Source organism: Fukomys damarensis, unplaced genomic scaffold, assembly GCF_012274545.1.
Source record: "Fukomys damarensis isolate Sample0158 unplaced genomic scaffold, DMR_v1.0_HiC HiC_scaffold_24, whole genome shotgun sequence".
Classification (NCBI taxonomy): domain Eukaryota; kingdom Metazoa; phylum Chordata; class Mammalia; order Rodentia; family Bathyergidae; genus Fukomys; species Fukomys damarensis.
This window is the reverse complement of record NW_022900936.1, coordinates 1,588,233-1,600,878: the sequence shown is the minus strand read 5'-3', so window position 1 is coordinate 1,600,878 and position 12,646 is coordinate 1,588,233. Positions and strand designations below refer to the sequence as shown.

Below are 12,646 nucleotides of genomic sequence, written 5' to 3'. Positions count from 1 at the left end.
AAAAAAAAAAAAAAAAAAAAAAAAAAAAAAATATGAGATTAACTCACAGCCAAAAGTGGAATTAATAAAGTGGAAAACAAATAAGAACTGAAGACACCCAACCCAGAAAGATGCAAGGAAAGAGAAAAGTAGAAAATGTAGAGGAAGAGTAAGGGTCACAGAAGTGGTGAGAGAGGTCAGAAGACTCAATCAGAGCTGCAGAAGGGAAGGGAAGGAAAACAAGGAGAAAATGATATTTGGGACATACCAGCTGGGGATTTTCCAAAACTGATTGAGTACACCAATCTACAGGCTCAAGATGAACAAAAATCAAACTGGTAAGTCAAAAGAAATGCACAGCTAGGTTCATCACAGCGAGCCCACAAAAAAACCAGTGTTGGCGAGAAAACATTAAAGCTGCCAAAGAAAAAGACACATTTCCTTCAGAGGAGCCAGGAGCCAGCAGTGGTGGAGCGTCTTCACCTAGTGGTGATCAGAAAATACAGTGAATGCTTTTACATTACACACGAAGACACACTGCCACTAATCTCCCTCAAAACACCCCCTCTCACTTCAAATACTCGTCCCATCAACCCGGCCCCTTCGCTGCACTTTCTGAAGCAGCTCTGGACCCTCTTTCCTGAGTGTCTTTAGCTGCACTGTCCTGGCTGCCTCGATGCCCTCAGGGGATTCAAAATGTTTCCCTGTTGTGGTCATTTTGACTTTGGGGAGGAGCCGGAAGCCACACGGTGCCAGATCTGGTGAATAAGGAGGATGAGGACACAGTGTCGTGTTTTTACAAGCTGCCTTTCTGTTGGACGGCACTCAGGTGCGGCATTCACCATATTTTTGATCACACCTCAGAAAGACATGAAAGAGCGCTCCAGAGCTGCTTCAGAAAGTGCCAAGATGGTAAGTGTGTTTGAAGTAAAGGGAGTATTCTGAGGGAGATTCATGGCAATGTGTTTTCCACTGCAATGCAAACTTTTAACTTAAAATTCACCACATATTTCACGGTTCACCAGCAGGAAGTCAGGGCTGCCCACAGCGGTGCTCCTCGGACATGCCTTTGACATAACCTTTATCTGAGAGCACCTGGCCAGAAAACAGACCTTCAAGTCCTGTTCATTCCACAAGCATTTACATTTACAGGGCTGCTGCACCGAGCCAGCCACTGTCCTCTGGGCCAGGCTAAGCAGACAGGCGGGCACAGGGCGTTGCAGGGTGTGGCAGTGGGCGCAGGGCTAGGTGTGCAGCTCAGGGGTAGAGCAGGGGCGCCGCGGAGACAGGAAGAAGGGGTGAGGGAAGGGCTGCAGCAAGAAGAGTACGGGGAGGAGTGCAGCCCCGGCACGAGGGCGCGGGGAGAGGCCGAGGAGCCTGGGTGGGATGCTGGTTCCCTACTCTGCCTAGCATACGAACACCACCTCGACCTTCTCTGTAACTCCCTTGAGAGCCCTCAACCAAGATTACTCCTTAATGCCCTGAGCACGGGCAGGAGAGGCTGGAGAGGAAGACAGGACGCCCTCCTGCTGAGGCCTGGGAGCACCGGAAGGCCGACAGCTACTGCGCCCTGGACGCCTGCCCCGCACAGCACCAGGCCCTGGGGACGCTGCCCAGCCTTGTGCCAGTGGACACACGCTTGCTAGGTGGTGTGTCCAGCTGGCAGGCACTGACCCGTCTGCTCCCCACAGCTGCACAGCCAGTTCACAGAAATACCCAGTGTGTCACCGGTGGTGTGCTGTGGTGGCAGGCGCCTCCCCACCAAGACCACGGGGCACTGGGCCATGCGCGGCAGCTCACGACTGAGAGCCGCGGCACAGACTGGGGGCCGTGGTCTCAGCACCAAGCTCCCACCTAGGCCCGCCTAGATGTCAGGGACCGGTCAGGAGGCAGCCCACTCTGTTCAGAAAGCCCCTGGACTCAGACAGGCCGAGGAGAGCCCACCCTCCCAGCCCAACACCTGTGGGAAGTGGACCCGGGGCTAGGTGTGGAAATGGAACTGTGTGCTCAGAGCAGGGCAACAGACACCAGGCAGCAGCCTCCCACGGACCATGGGTCTTCCTGCTAATCTTTATCTCCTCTTTTTTATCTAGAATGACTGCACACTGATTTTCTCTGTGTGCCAGAGGCCCTGCCCCAGCCTGGGTGGGAGAGTGCAGAGGGAGCAGAGCAGGGGGACCAGCAGGGCACAGAGACACGTCCCACAACCATGGGCCCAGCTGGGCCAATGCCAGAGGTTTGGGACACAGAGCTGTGTAAGAAAACACACTGAAACTGAGCATGGTGGCGTGCGCCTATAATCCCAGAACTGGGGAGGCTGAGGCAGGAGGATCACTGTGAGTTCGAGACTAGCCTGGGCTACATAGTGAGTTCCAGGTCAGTCTCAACTACATGGTGATTCCCTGTCTCAGAAAACCGAAAAAAAAAACAAAACACATTGAAGCAGGCTGAGCAATGGGCAAGGCATACAGAACCCCAAGGAACCTCGACTGAGGGGCAGCCTGCAGGGAATCTGAGGAGGAGACGCAGGAAAGGGGTCACACAGGACTCCCCTGGCTTGGAGCCAGAGTGGCACTGTCTTGGGCCAGAATTGGAAAACCCCTTCCCGCCATGGGCAGCAGGAACCTGCCCTGCCCAGGTCCCCACAAAGCCACCTGCTGGTCACAGCACCCATGACCACAAACAGCCCCACAGGACCCTGAAGCCCACAGGGCCCTTCCCAGTGCCCAGCCTGGTCCTGTGGCCACCACGGTGGGCAGAGGGGACAGCCGGTGCCAGAAGGCCCAGCTGCCAGGCCTTGCTCTCTGTCTAATGCAGCTCTGGGTATACTAGTCACAGCCCAAGCCACTGAGGCCAGGAGGTACAGCCGATCCCTGGGGACCCCTGCCACCTGCACCCGACAGGACACCTTGGCCCACACAGAGGGGGCCCTCCCGGGTGTGGAGCCTCAGGGACCCAGCTCTCCCCTGTGGTGACGTTCACCTGGTAGTCTGGCATGTGTAGGCGGGCAAATCACAGGTGATTCATGTGGCTAATTTATTGATGACAATCAGGCTAAATTTAGGTTAATTACTTTTTAATCACTGTCTCGAGGGTACTGGTAGATATCTGAAGCTGGCCCACAAACATGGGGCGCTGTTGGGGAAGCGGGCACTATCTGATGGACCCGAAGCCAGCCAAGGGCGCCTGGGGGCTCTGCACCCGGGTCTCCAGAGTGTGGAGCGCATGCCAGTATCCACCAGCCCTGCAGCTCTTTCCACAGCCTGGCCCTTGCATCCTCTGTGTGGGACATGGGGCTGGACCAGCCCCTCCTCCTCATGTGGCCATCACAGCCTGGCTCCCAGGGTGGACTCCTCCTCCTGTCTCCTGCCCTGTCCATCCTTTTCCCCACCACAGCACAAACATTCCAGAAAGGGACCACTGCTCCAGAACCACCTGCCTTCCCCGTTGGACCACAGCCCTTCCTCCACCTAGGCCAGAGGCCCCTCCCGGCGACCCTGGTCACTGGCCAGCAGGCTAGAAGGGGGCTGGGCCAGCTGCCAGGGGCCTGCGGGTGCCACCCTCCTGTATGCGGCCAGGTAGGCACACTGGTTGCCATGAGTCGGATGCACCAGCCCTACTGCCCCAGGTGGCTCCTTCTCCCCTGGGCACGAGGAAGCACTGCTGTCACTGAAACCCCACTGCTCCCGAGGGGTCAGCTGGGGTGGGCTTACCCCAGGGACAACGGTGACCTCCTGTCTGCTGAGCAGCCCCACCCTGCACCCACACACCAGCTCCAGGCACCACAGGGGGCTTCTGTGCCTCTTGATTCTTTGAATAGATGTCAGTGGCAATGGGACTGTCCACAGAGGCCCCCAGGCAGAGGGACACACAGGCAGATGGCTGATGGAGAGCCAGGTGAAAGGCTCTACACGCTGTCCTTATGGGCTAGAAGCCTGGTGTCAAAGGAAACCGAGTCCATCTTGGCACCCCCTTCCTCAAGATCCCAGCCCTCCTTCAGGCAGTTCAAGCAGGAATGGCAGGAGGATCTTGTCCCACGTGGTGCGCTGAGTGACAGGCAGTCACCCAGCACCCCCAGCAAGGCCAGCATCTGGCCCTTCATGTTTTCCAGATCACAGAGTACCATGGGCCAGCTCTAAGAGACCAGTACGAGACACAAATGGCGGTCACCACTGGGCTGTGGTGGCTGTGGTCCTGTACACACACTGGGCTATCAGACGCGCGTGTGTGTGTGTGGGCCACGTGGCTGGAAAGCAACTAGACCCTGGGGCACTAGGCTCCCCAGTAGACTGGCCCACCACGGAAGAGAGTCGCTTGGGCCTCTGGGTCTCCCTCGCCAACATGTGTCCTCTGTGTCCTACTTCCCGGCCACTGTGACAGACAGAGGCAGCTTTGCTCCACCAGGCCCCTGAGCCATGATACCGCTCACCTCAGGCCCCGGCCACGGAGCCTCCCGACCATGTCATGTGTGACAGGCATCCTGGGTTCTGCAGACGCCAGCTGACCAATACCTGGCATGCGTGGTAGGAATGGCACCTACAAGGGTACGGAGAGCCTCTAGTGTCCCTCAGACCAGCCCAATGGACAGCTGGACACCAAGTGCATCAGCTCAGCCACCATGATGTAAGATCAGCACTCTTTAGCAGTGAAGTTTAGGATGCAGAAAATAAGCAAGAAATATATTAGACACCAGAAGGAAGAGCGACACATCCCCCAGGGACGCAGATGGGGACAGAGCCAACCCTGAGGTGTGTAGGGGTCGGACTTAGCAAAGACACTCAAGGAGGTGAAGAGAGAAAGGACAGCAGGATGTGAGGGTGAAGATTCATGCAAAATGTAAAAATGCAAATTTTACTTCTCTGCTGCAGAAGATCTGGAACAGTGACTCATCAGTGGGTTCACTTCGAAAACAGATGAACAGAAATTAACCCATCCACCCGAGACAGAAAAGACGGAAGAGATGGAAGACGACATTCCCCACATTTAAGCTCAGTCAGTCCTATGCAAGATAAATGCAAACTCAAGCACACAGAGGCAAGTCATGGTCAAACTGCTGAGAAGTAAAGAAAGAATCTCCGGAGCATGGAAAAAGGCAACATAGTTACACGCAGGGAAGGCCCCTGACTTGCAATCAACACACTCCAAATGAGAGAACTCTGCCCTAGGAGGGGTGGAGGCGGGGCTAATTCTGGCCAAGGCCGGCAGGAAGCAAGGGAGGGGTAGAAGGAAGCGTCGGCCAGGCAGGAGAATGTGGACCCCATAAACCTGCTATCTAAGAGCACACAGTCAGCCCTAAGGCTGCCAGGACGGAAGTCAGCACAGCTGGAGCTAACGGAGGGCTGCTTTGGTGTGGTTGTGTCCCCTGGGTCTGGGTGCAGGGTGCAGGGTGCAGTGGTAGCGTGAGGGTGTGTAGGGCAGGCCTGTAAGAGGTGACAATGACAGGGCCTCTCTGAGGGGATGAGGGACCCCAGGGGAGGCTGCACACAGTCGGCCAGTTCCCTGGACCTCCCCCGGCGTGTAAGACACAGGGAGCAGTGCCACGGCGCCACGGCAGAGACCACAGCCTCCTTTCTCCCAACAACGGAAGTGCAGGCCCCAGAGCCGTGGACTCCACAGCCTCCACACTGGGAGAAAATGAATGTCTGTCTTTTAAAGTCACTGTCTGTGCTATTCTGTCAGCATCAGGCACAAAGGTGCAAAGAGGAAGACAATTCTCACAATGTGCGCCGGACTCGTGCTGCCCAAGATGGAGCAAGCCCACAGAGCCCTGTCCTCCACTGGGCTCAACCTCAACTTCCAGGCGGAATACAGGACAAACGAAGCTGGACCTGGATGCTGACCCAAGCCACGGCGAGACCACACCACAGCCTCCTTCACTCTGGCTCTGATGAAGAGGCAGCCGGGCTGCAGCACTGGCCAGTGTTAAAAGCAAACCCGGAGAATCGGGCCAGGGCTGTGGCTCCCCTTCATCTCCCTCCCAGCCCTCCAAGACCAGCCAGCACAGGCCTGCTGGAGCCACAGCCTGCCAGGGCCTGAACCCCCAGACGGGAGCCCCATTTCTGGCGGACGTGGTTGCACAAAAGCTGTGAAGGAGAAATCTTTGATTTTGCCATGTTCATCCCTGCCTTGCTGTGCAGGCAGCTGCATTTGTGCTAAACGGTGTGGGTGCACAGGAGACAAAAATCTGAGATGGGGGTCAGAGGAGAGACAGAACCACGAGGAGACATGCGTGTGCGTGCACATCCACCGTGGATCGAACATGGGGAAAGACTTGCGTTTGCTGGAACACATGTTCCCCGAACAGCACAGCGGAACCACTGTTACGCAGCATTTGTATCATACGAAGTTTGCTAAGTTGCCTAGAGAAGACCAGCAGCAGCAGGATGGGTGCAGGCTCCCTGCACACCCTGCCCCATCCTAAGCGAGGGACCTGGGCCTCCGTGGACTCTGGGGTTGCAGACTGAGCTGGAGCTACTTGCTCCAGGAGGCTGGAGACCAGGAGACGACCTTCACGTACGTGGGCAGCAGGGAGGGGACTAATCATGGGGCCTGCCCTGTGCAAATGGGACACCAAGAAGCCCCCTTCAGGCACCCGAGGTGAGGCTGCGTCCGAAGCCTGCAGACCAGGAGGGCAGGTGGCCGCAGGCAGGAGGGATGGTGCCCAGCCCCAGGACGGCTGCTTTGCCCACAGCACCCTTCCATCCTCCGCAGGCTCCCGCACATGGCGTACTGGTGGGGACTGGCATCCCAGCCACCCGAGGGACACAGGCCTCTCCCAAACACCCTCTCAGACACACCTAAGACAGGGGCTTCTCCGGGAATCAAGCTCTCAGCTAGCCAGGCTGCCACAGAGAATGAGCCACAACTACTGGGCAAATGCCAGCACACCAGACTGAACAGCTAACTTACTGCAACCCAGAAGCACGAACACAGGTTCGTTCTACTGGAGAATCCAGACACGCGCCTCACTGCAATGTTTCTTGTTTCTCTGACAGATGCAGCAGGGTGACACCTGTGACACAGCAGGAGTTGCTGCAGCCAGGAATGGAGAGGACAGTGGAGGGGCAACCACCACCCCACCCAGCCTGGGGACACAGAACACTGGGCCCAGTAGGGTGTGAGGCAGCTTCACCTGGCCCTGGGGACTCCATAGACGCACCCAGGAGCGGCCAGGCAAGGTCACATGAAGGAGAGAACAGCCCAGCCCACTCGGCTCCAGTGTGGGCAGCTCTGGGGTGCACCGGCCGGGATGCCACCCACACCCACCTCCCCCAGGCCCAGGGGTGGCTCCCTCCATAGCAGCTAGGATAGAGGCAACTGGACAGCCCTCGACGACAAGGAGGGAGAGAGAGAGACGGAGTGGGAGGCCAGGTGCCTCCCTGGACCGCCCCAAGACCCCTAGCGTTCTCTCCCCAAACACACACACACACTTACATGCTTGCGTGTGCTACACTCACAGCTCAGAAGTGGGAAGGCCCATGGGTGTGGAGACCGCACCGTGGCCGGGCCCCTGCCGTGCCACCCTGCCAGGCGGAACTGGTCCAACAGGGAAAACCTGTAAGAACCCAGTCCGCTCTGCCCTCCACCGCACTGTTTCATGTGGCTCCAGCTCCCTGGCACACCACCAGCATTACAAAGACCCATCAGCGAGGGACAACCCTCACGTCTCCAGTTCCCTTGAACCAGCTCCAACAACAGGTCCTCTGCCAGAAAGCTACAGGCACCATGCACACATGTGCACATGCACACCGCTTAGGAGTGGCATGACTGTCCCTGCTGGCCTGCAGCAGCCCTGAGCAAACCGCGGTCCTGCACCCCCGTCAATGTGTCACCACCATCAGGGGACTCAGTGCCACAGCCCCTCCCATCCGGTACACCTGCCATGGCCACCTGGGGGATGGCACCTGTGGGCACTCAAAGCAGTGCCCGTGCCAGCCAGTGCTTGAAGCAAGCCAGCTTGCCAAGGCAGCCTCAGTGCAAAGGGACTGCAGCTGCTCACCACCCGCCCTCCACCCTGCCAGGCTGTGCCCTGCGTCCCCTGCCCCACCCTCTGCACAGCTGTCCATACCATCTGTCCTCCCTGGTGGCCCTCGCACCCACACCTAGTACGCTGGGTCTGGGCTGCGAGGGTGGACACGGCGGGATGAGTGAGTTGCACAGAAGTGTCAGGAGGGCACGCATCAGCTCCTCTGGTCCCGGGGAAATGCTAGCTCCAGATGTCAAGGCTGCTACAGCCAGAGGTGTGGGAACAGGAGCAAGGAGGGCGCAAGGCAAGCAGCCTTCCAGGGGAGCTCTGCTGCACCAGACTTGGGAGCAACACACAGCCAGGGGCAGGGACATCCCTGGAGTGGGGCGGGAGAGACAGGATCTGCAGGGTCACTTTTCCTAGAGACAAAGAAGCTGGCACTGTGGACCGGACAGCAAGGGCACAAGGGAGCTTCTGCCCTGCACTGAGAGCAAGCTAAGTTCTGTGAGGAACTCTGGGGGAGAGAGCAGGGCTCTCTCCAAAACCAGAACCACCTGACGCACACAGGACCAAGCTGGAAGAAGTCAAAGTTGGTGCAGGCATCCAGGGAGTGGAAGCCATAGCCAGGAGGACCAGAGCCAAGCCCAGGGGCGCCGGAGCCACTGCTGGGGGAACAGGGGTGTTAGAGCCAAGCCCATGGGAACCAGAGCCACTGCCGCAAGGGGGACGGTGCGCAGAGGGGTTAAAGCCAAAACCAGGGGTCCTAGAGACATCCTTAGGAGGAAATCAAGGATGACATTCAGCCAAGACAGACCAAAGGGTTGCAGAAAACCAGCACAGCTCACAAAACTGCAAGATTAGAGCAGATTCAGCAGTAACTGCAGTCCCACAGTGACAATTAGGATAATAGGGAGTAACCTCAGTGAGGTCTGGACACCCTGCTGATTTCTACTTATGACTACTGCTAACCTTTAGTGAGAGGCTAGCAGAACTCTACCACGTCCACCTTCAGCCTCCCTCTCCCTACACAGCTCTCACAGAGAACCCTGAGCACGCCCCAGAGGCCAGAGAACACAGAGGCAAGGTCACAAGATGAAAGGAACAACCAAGCACGGTCTGCAGGAGCAGTTATTGCAGAGGCGACCCTGGTGCAAGCGGAGCTTCGTGGTCACAGGCAGCCATGCACAGCGCAGGAAAAGCAGCAGCCACAACTCTGAGTCCGGCTCGGGCTCCCAAACAATCATACGAGACACAACCAAGAACAACAAAAGAAGCCGGGCATGGTGACACACGCTTGTAATACACTACTTGGGAGGGAGAGGCAGGAGGATCACTGTGAGTTCGAGACCAGCCTGGGCTATATAGTGAGTTCCAGGTCAGTCTCAACTACATAGTGAGACCCTGTCTCAAAAAACAACAAAAAAAGAACAACGATCACACGCCACACGCTTGTAATACACTACTTGGGAGGGAGAGGCAGGAGGATCACTGTGAGTTCGAGACCAGCCTGGGCTATATAGTGAGTTCCAGGTCAGTCTCAACTACATAGTGAGACCCTGTCTCAAAAAACAACAAAAAAAGAACAACGAAAGAGAAGAGGGAGAATATAGAACTTTATTTTATAATACAGTAAAGAAATTCCACCACAGAAGAGGGAAAACTTGGGATTTCTCGTTTAATAAATACAAATGAATAAAAATACTTTGCTTTGTAATGAAACCGGCCCCCCGCTCCCACAGAAGCCAACTGGTAACCTCCAGCACTCCGGCGTCTGCTTTGTGGCTGCCTGCCCAGCCCATCGCACACAGACCACTCACGGTCCTTCACGCCTGGGAATATTGCTTGGGTACAATACCGTCCTTCTCCACCCGTCCCTCACACAAGTCCGTCCCGAAACCCAAGCTGTGAACAACTCCCTCTAAAAAGGAAGAGCCCTGGGCTGGGGGGGCCCTGGTGGAAAGGTAACAGTCCGCGAGCCACACCAGCTTCGGGGAGCGAAGGGGCAATATGAAGTGAGACCTACTGCGTGTATCACGCCGTCTCTTACTTTAAAAATAGAAACTCCTATCTAAATCGAACCTGTCTGCAACAGGCGGGTGTCTGCTCCCACCGGAGCCAGGTCTGTTATTGCTTGAACGAGCCTTCTCCAGACTGTGCTGCTCAGCCCTGTCCGCTGATAGGGACACGAAGACCGCCACACGACCCTGCGCCACTCAGCCGGCTTCCTGTGCAGCCAACCACGTACAGGGAGAAACCCTGGAGCTTCTCAGCTTTAGACTAAAAAGGGAAACTTGCAGGATCCAGGAGAAGACTTCACTAAAACTACAGAGCTCTTCTCAGCTTGCTCTCCAGCAGAGGGCCAGTAATGAGGACCTGAATGCAAATTCCTAAAACGCAAACAGGAGAAGCCATCGGTTTTGTGGCTCGAAGTAGCCATGTGTTCTACATCCCTGTTCATGGAGCACTTCCACAGCGTCTCCTGGAAGGGCGTCTGAGAACGCAGCAGCAGCAGCAGCAGCTGCTGGTAGGTACCAGGCAGGAAGGGAAGCGATGAACACCTCTGGGCACAAGGGACTGACCGGGCACCTACACGAGCCCACAGCTTTACCCACTGCTTCCAAGGCCACAAGTCTTCTCGCAGAGCCTCGCTGGTGTCCTATCAGCCTGAGGCCTGGCCTGTGGCTCAGGATGGGAGGGCAGCCGCAGGCCACGCTGCTGGAGGGAGAAGAGGTAGTGAAGACAGGGCAGATGGCCAAGCTGGGTACCCAGGAGGGACCCTGTGGTGCTGCGACAAGGAGTGAACCGCCGGTCCCGGAGAGAGCTGTCTGGGTGGAAGGTAAGAGAACGGGCTGTGGGTCTGTGAATGGCCAGTTTTGGTGCCAGAATGGCAGCACTGACACCAAGAGTCTGCAGGAGCAAGCTGGACAGCTCTGTGGGGCATGTGTGCCCAAATGCGGGCGCAGCCTCACAGTCCCAAGGACTTCTTTACGATATGCTTGGCAATCTTGTAAAACTGCTCACGGTCATCCCGCCACATTTTAGAAGCATCCACATTGGCACCACTCTCGTCATTGGGCTCTGAAAGACAAGGGAGGGCCCTGCACATGAAAGGGGGTCTGCATGGGCAGCCTGACGAGAGGACACATGGGCCTCCTCGCCTTCCCTGCAGTGAGGGTGCTGCTGGGAAGCTCGTGACTTCTACAGCCAGCCACTGCACAGCAGCTCCCACCGCTGGGGCAGGGCAGCTCCACCGGGTGGGCGGGCGGTTTGCTTCCGGCACCCCAGACCCTTCTGCCCGCTCTGTATCCCTAACCAGACGGCCTGCGCTCTCCACCCTTCCCGCCCCACCAACTCCGGCTGGGCTCCTGGATGCTGCCGACTCCTAACCCAGGCCCGGGTCCTCCTTCCTGAGGCGCAGGCCCACAGACATCTGCAGGGCCCCTCCTCCAGCCTGGGCTCCTGATATAGGTCTGGCAGTGCCCCGCAGGTTCGGCCAACGCCACCCTAGCCCAGCCGTTTCCTTCACCCCAGCCTTTCCCTCCCTCCTCTCCTAACTCCTGGTTAACTCAACTCATCCCAGGAAGTGGCCTGTGAGCCCAGTGTGACTTGCCACATTGGCCTTTAGCTGCTGCTGGATTTGACAGGTTCTCTTCGAACGTGAGTCTCCCACACTGAGCTTTACCCCTCAGCGTAGTGCGAGCACACAGGAGGACCCAGTGAACACCTACTGAGTGAACAAGATGCCCAAGGGTCAGAGTATGGCCAATCACAGTGCACAGTACGCTACGTGACACCAGACTGTCTTTAGGATTTACAGTGGTGAAAAGTACGTTTATGTTTGGCAAAGCAGCACTAAATTAATTACATAGATTAAGTACAAAGAAATAAAACTCAGATGGGGCTGATGGAGGGACAGGAGCCGGTGGCACAGGGCCTGGCCACAGGCCATCCTACCTGCCAGCATGCTCACGACCGACAGCAGGATCTTCTCCACACTCTGTACAGGGCTCCACCTCTCGGCGCTGCTCTCGTAGCCCATGGGGTCGTCGCCTGGTGCGTGAAGGATGGAGATGCAGACTCTGCCGTCGGGGTAGACTGCAAGGGTCAGAGGCAGCCAGGTGAGCCGCACACGGTGCCCTGGGTGACACGGGGCTGGGGCGGATGCCGCAGGTAGAAGAGAAGGAGCGCAGAAGGACCCGGCTATTTGCACAGCAGCAGAAGAGCCAGGGCCTGAGTGGCGTGCTTCACATCTGCCCCGGCCTGCTGTGCCTGCAAGCTGGGCCTCACAGGGCCCCATGCACCCACTAACAGGACGCTAGGCTGGCCTGACCCCTCTGCCTTCTAAGAGATGTCTTTAAGCATTATCTCCAAAAGACAAGTGAATGAAGGCGATCTGGCAGACATTTCACCGAAATTAGGGATACTGGAAATACTTTTCAGAGTCACATTTCACAGACATTCCTAATTCCACCATTAAATCCCTAAGCTCGACTGTAAAAACCACATTCACATGGCTAGGATAATAGCACTTGGAATCACTTCACTATCCAGAGATCTCTGTGAATGTTACAACAGAAAAGCCCCCATCCGCACTCTGATGGTCAGGGCATTCCGACGCACCCGCTTCCCCCCTCTCCCTTCCAGGTGCAGTGCTAACAAGGTGGAGAGGGAACCTCAGGGCGCAACGGGGGGGGGGGGGGG

General features: G+C 57.0%; 1 protein-coding gene across 4 annotated transcripts in view; it reads right to left on the bottom strand.

The window, feature by feature from the left end:
- Window positions 1-9,547: 9,547 nt before the first annotated feature.
- The window catches only part of Ube2g2 (ubiquitin conjugating enzyme E2 G2), a 26,441-nt gene continuing 23,342 nt past the window's right edge, over window positions 9,548-12,646 (bottom strand). For all 4 annotated transcript variants that reach the window (XM_033768149.1, XM_033768150.1, XM_010636431.2 and 1 more), the window contains 2 exons: window positions 11,900-12,040; window positions 9,548-11,023 (listed from right to left, as the gene is read on the bottom strand). In XM_033768149.1, the coding sequence (XP_033624040.1) occupies window positions 10,911-11,023; window positions 11,900-12,040 (254 nt within the window). In that variant the 3' untranslated portion in view covers window positions 9,548-10,910. The remainder of the gene's footprint in view (window positions 11,024-11,899; window positions 12,041-12,646) is intronic.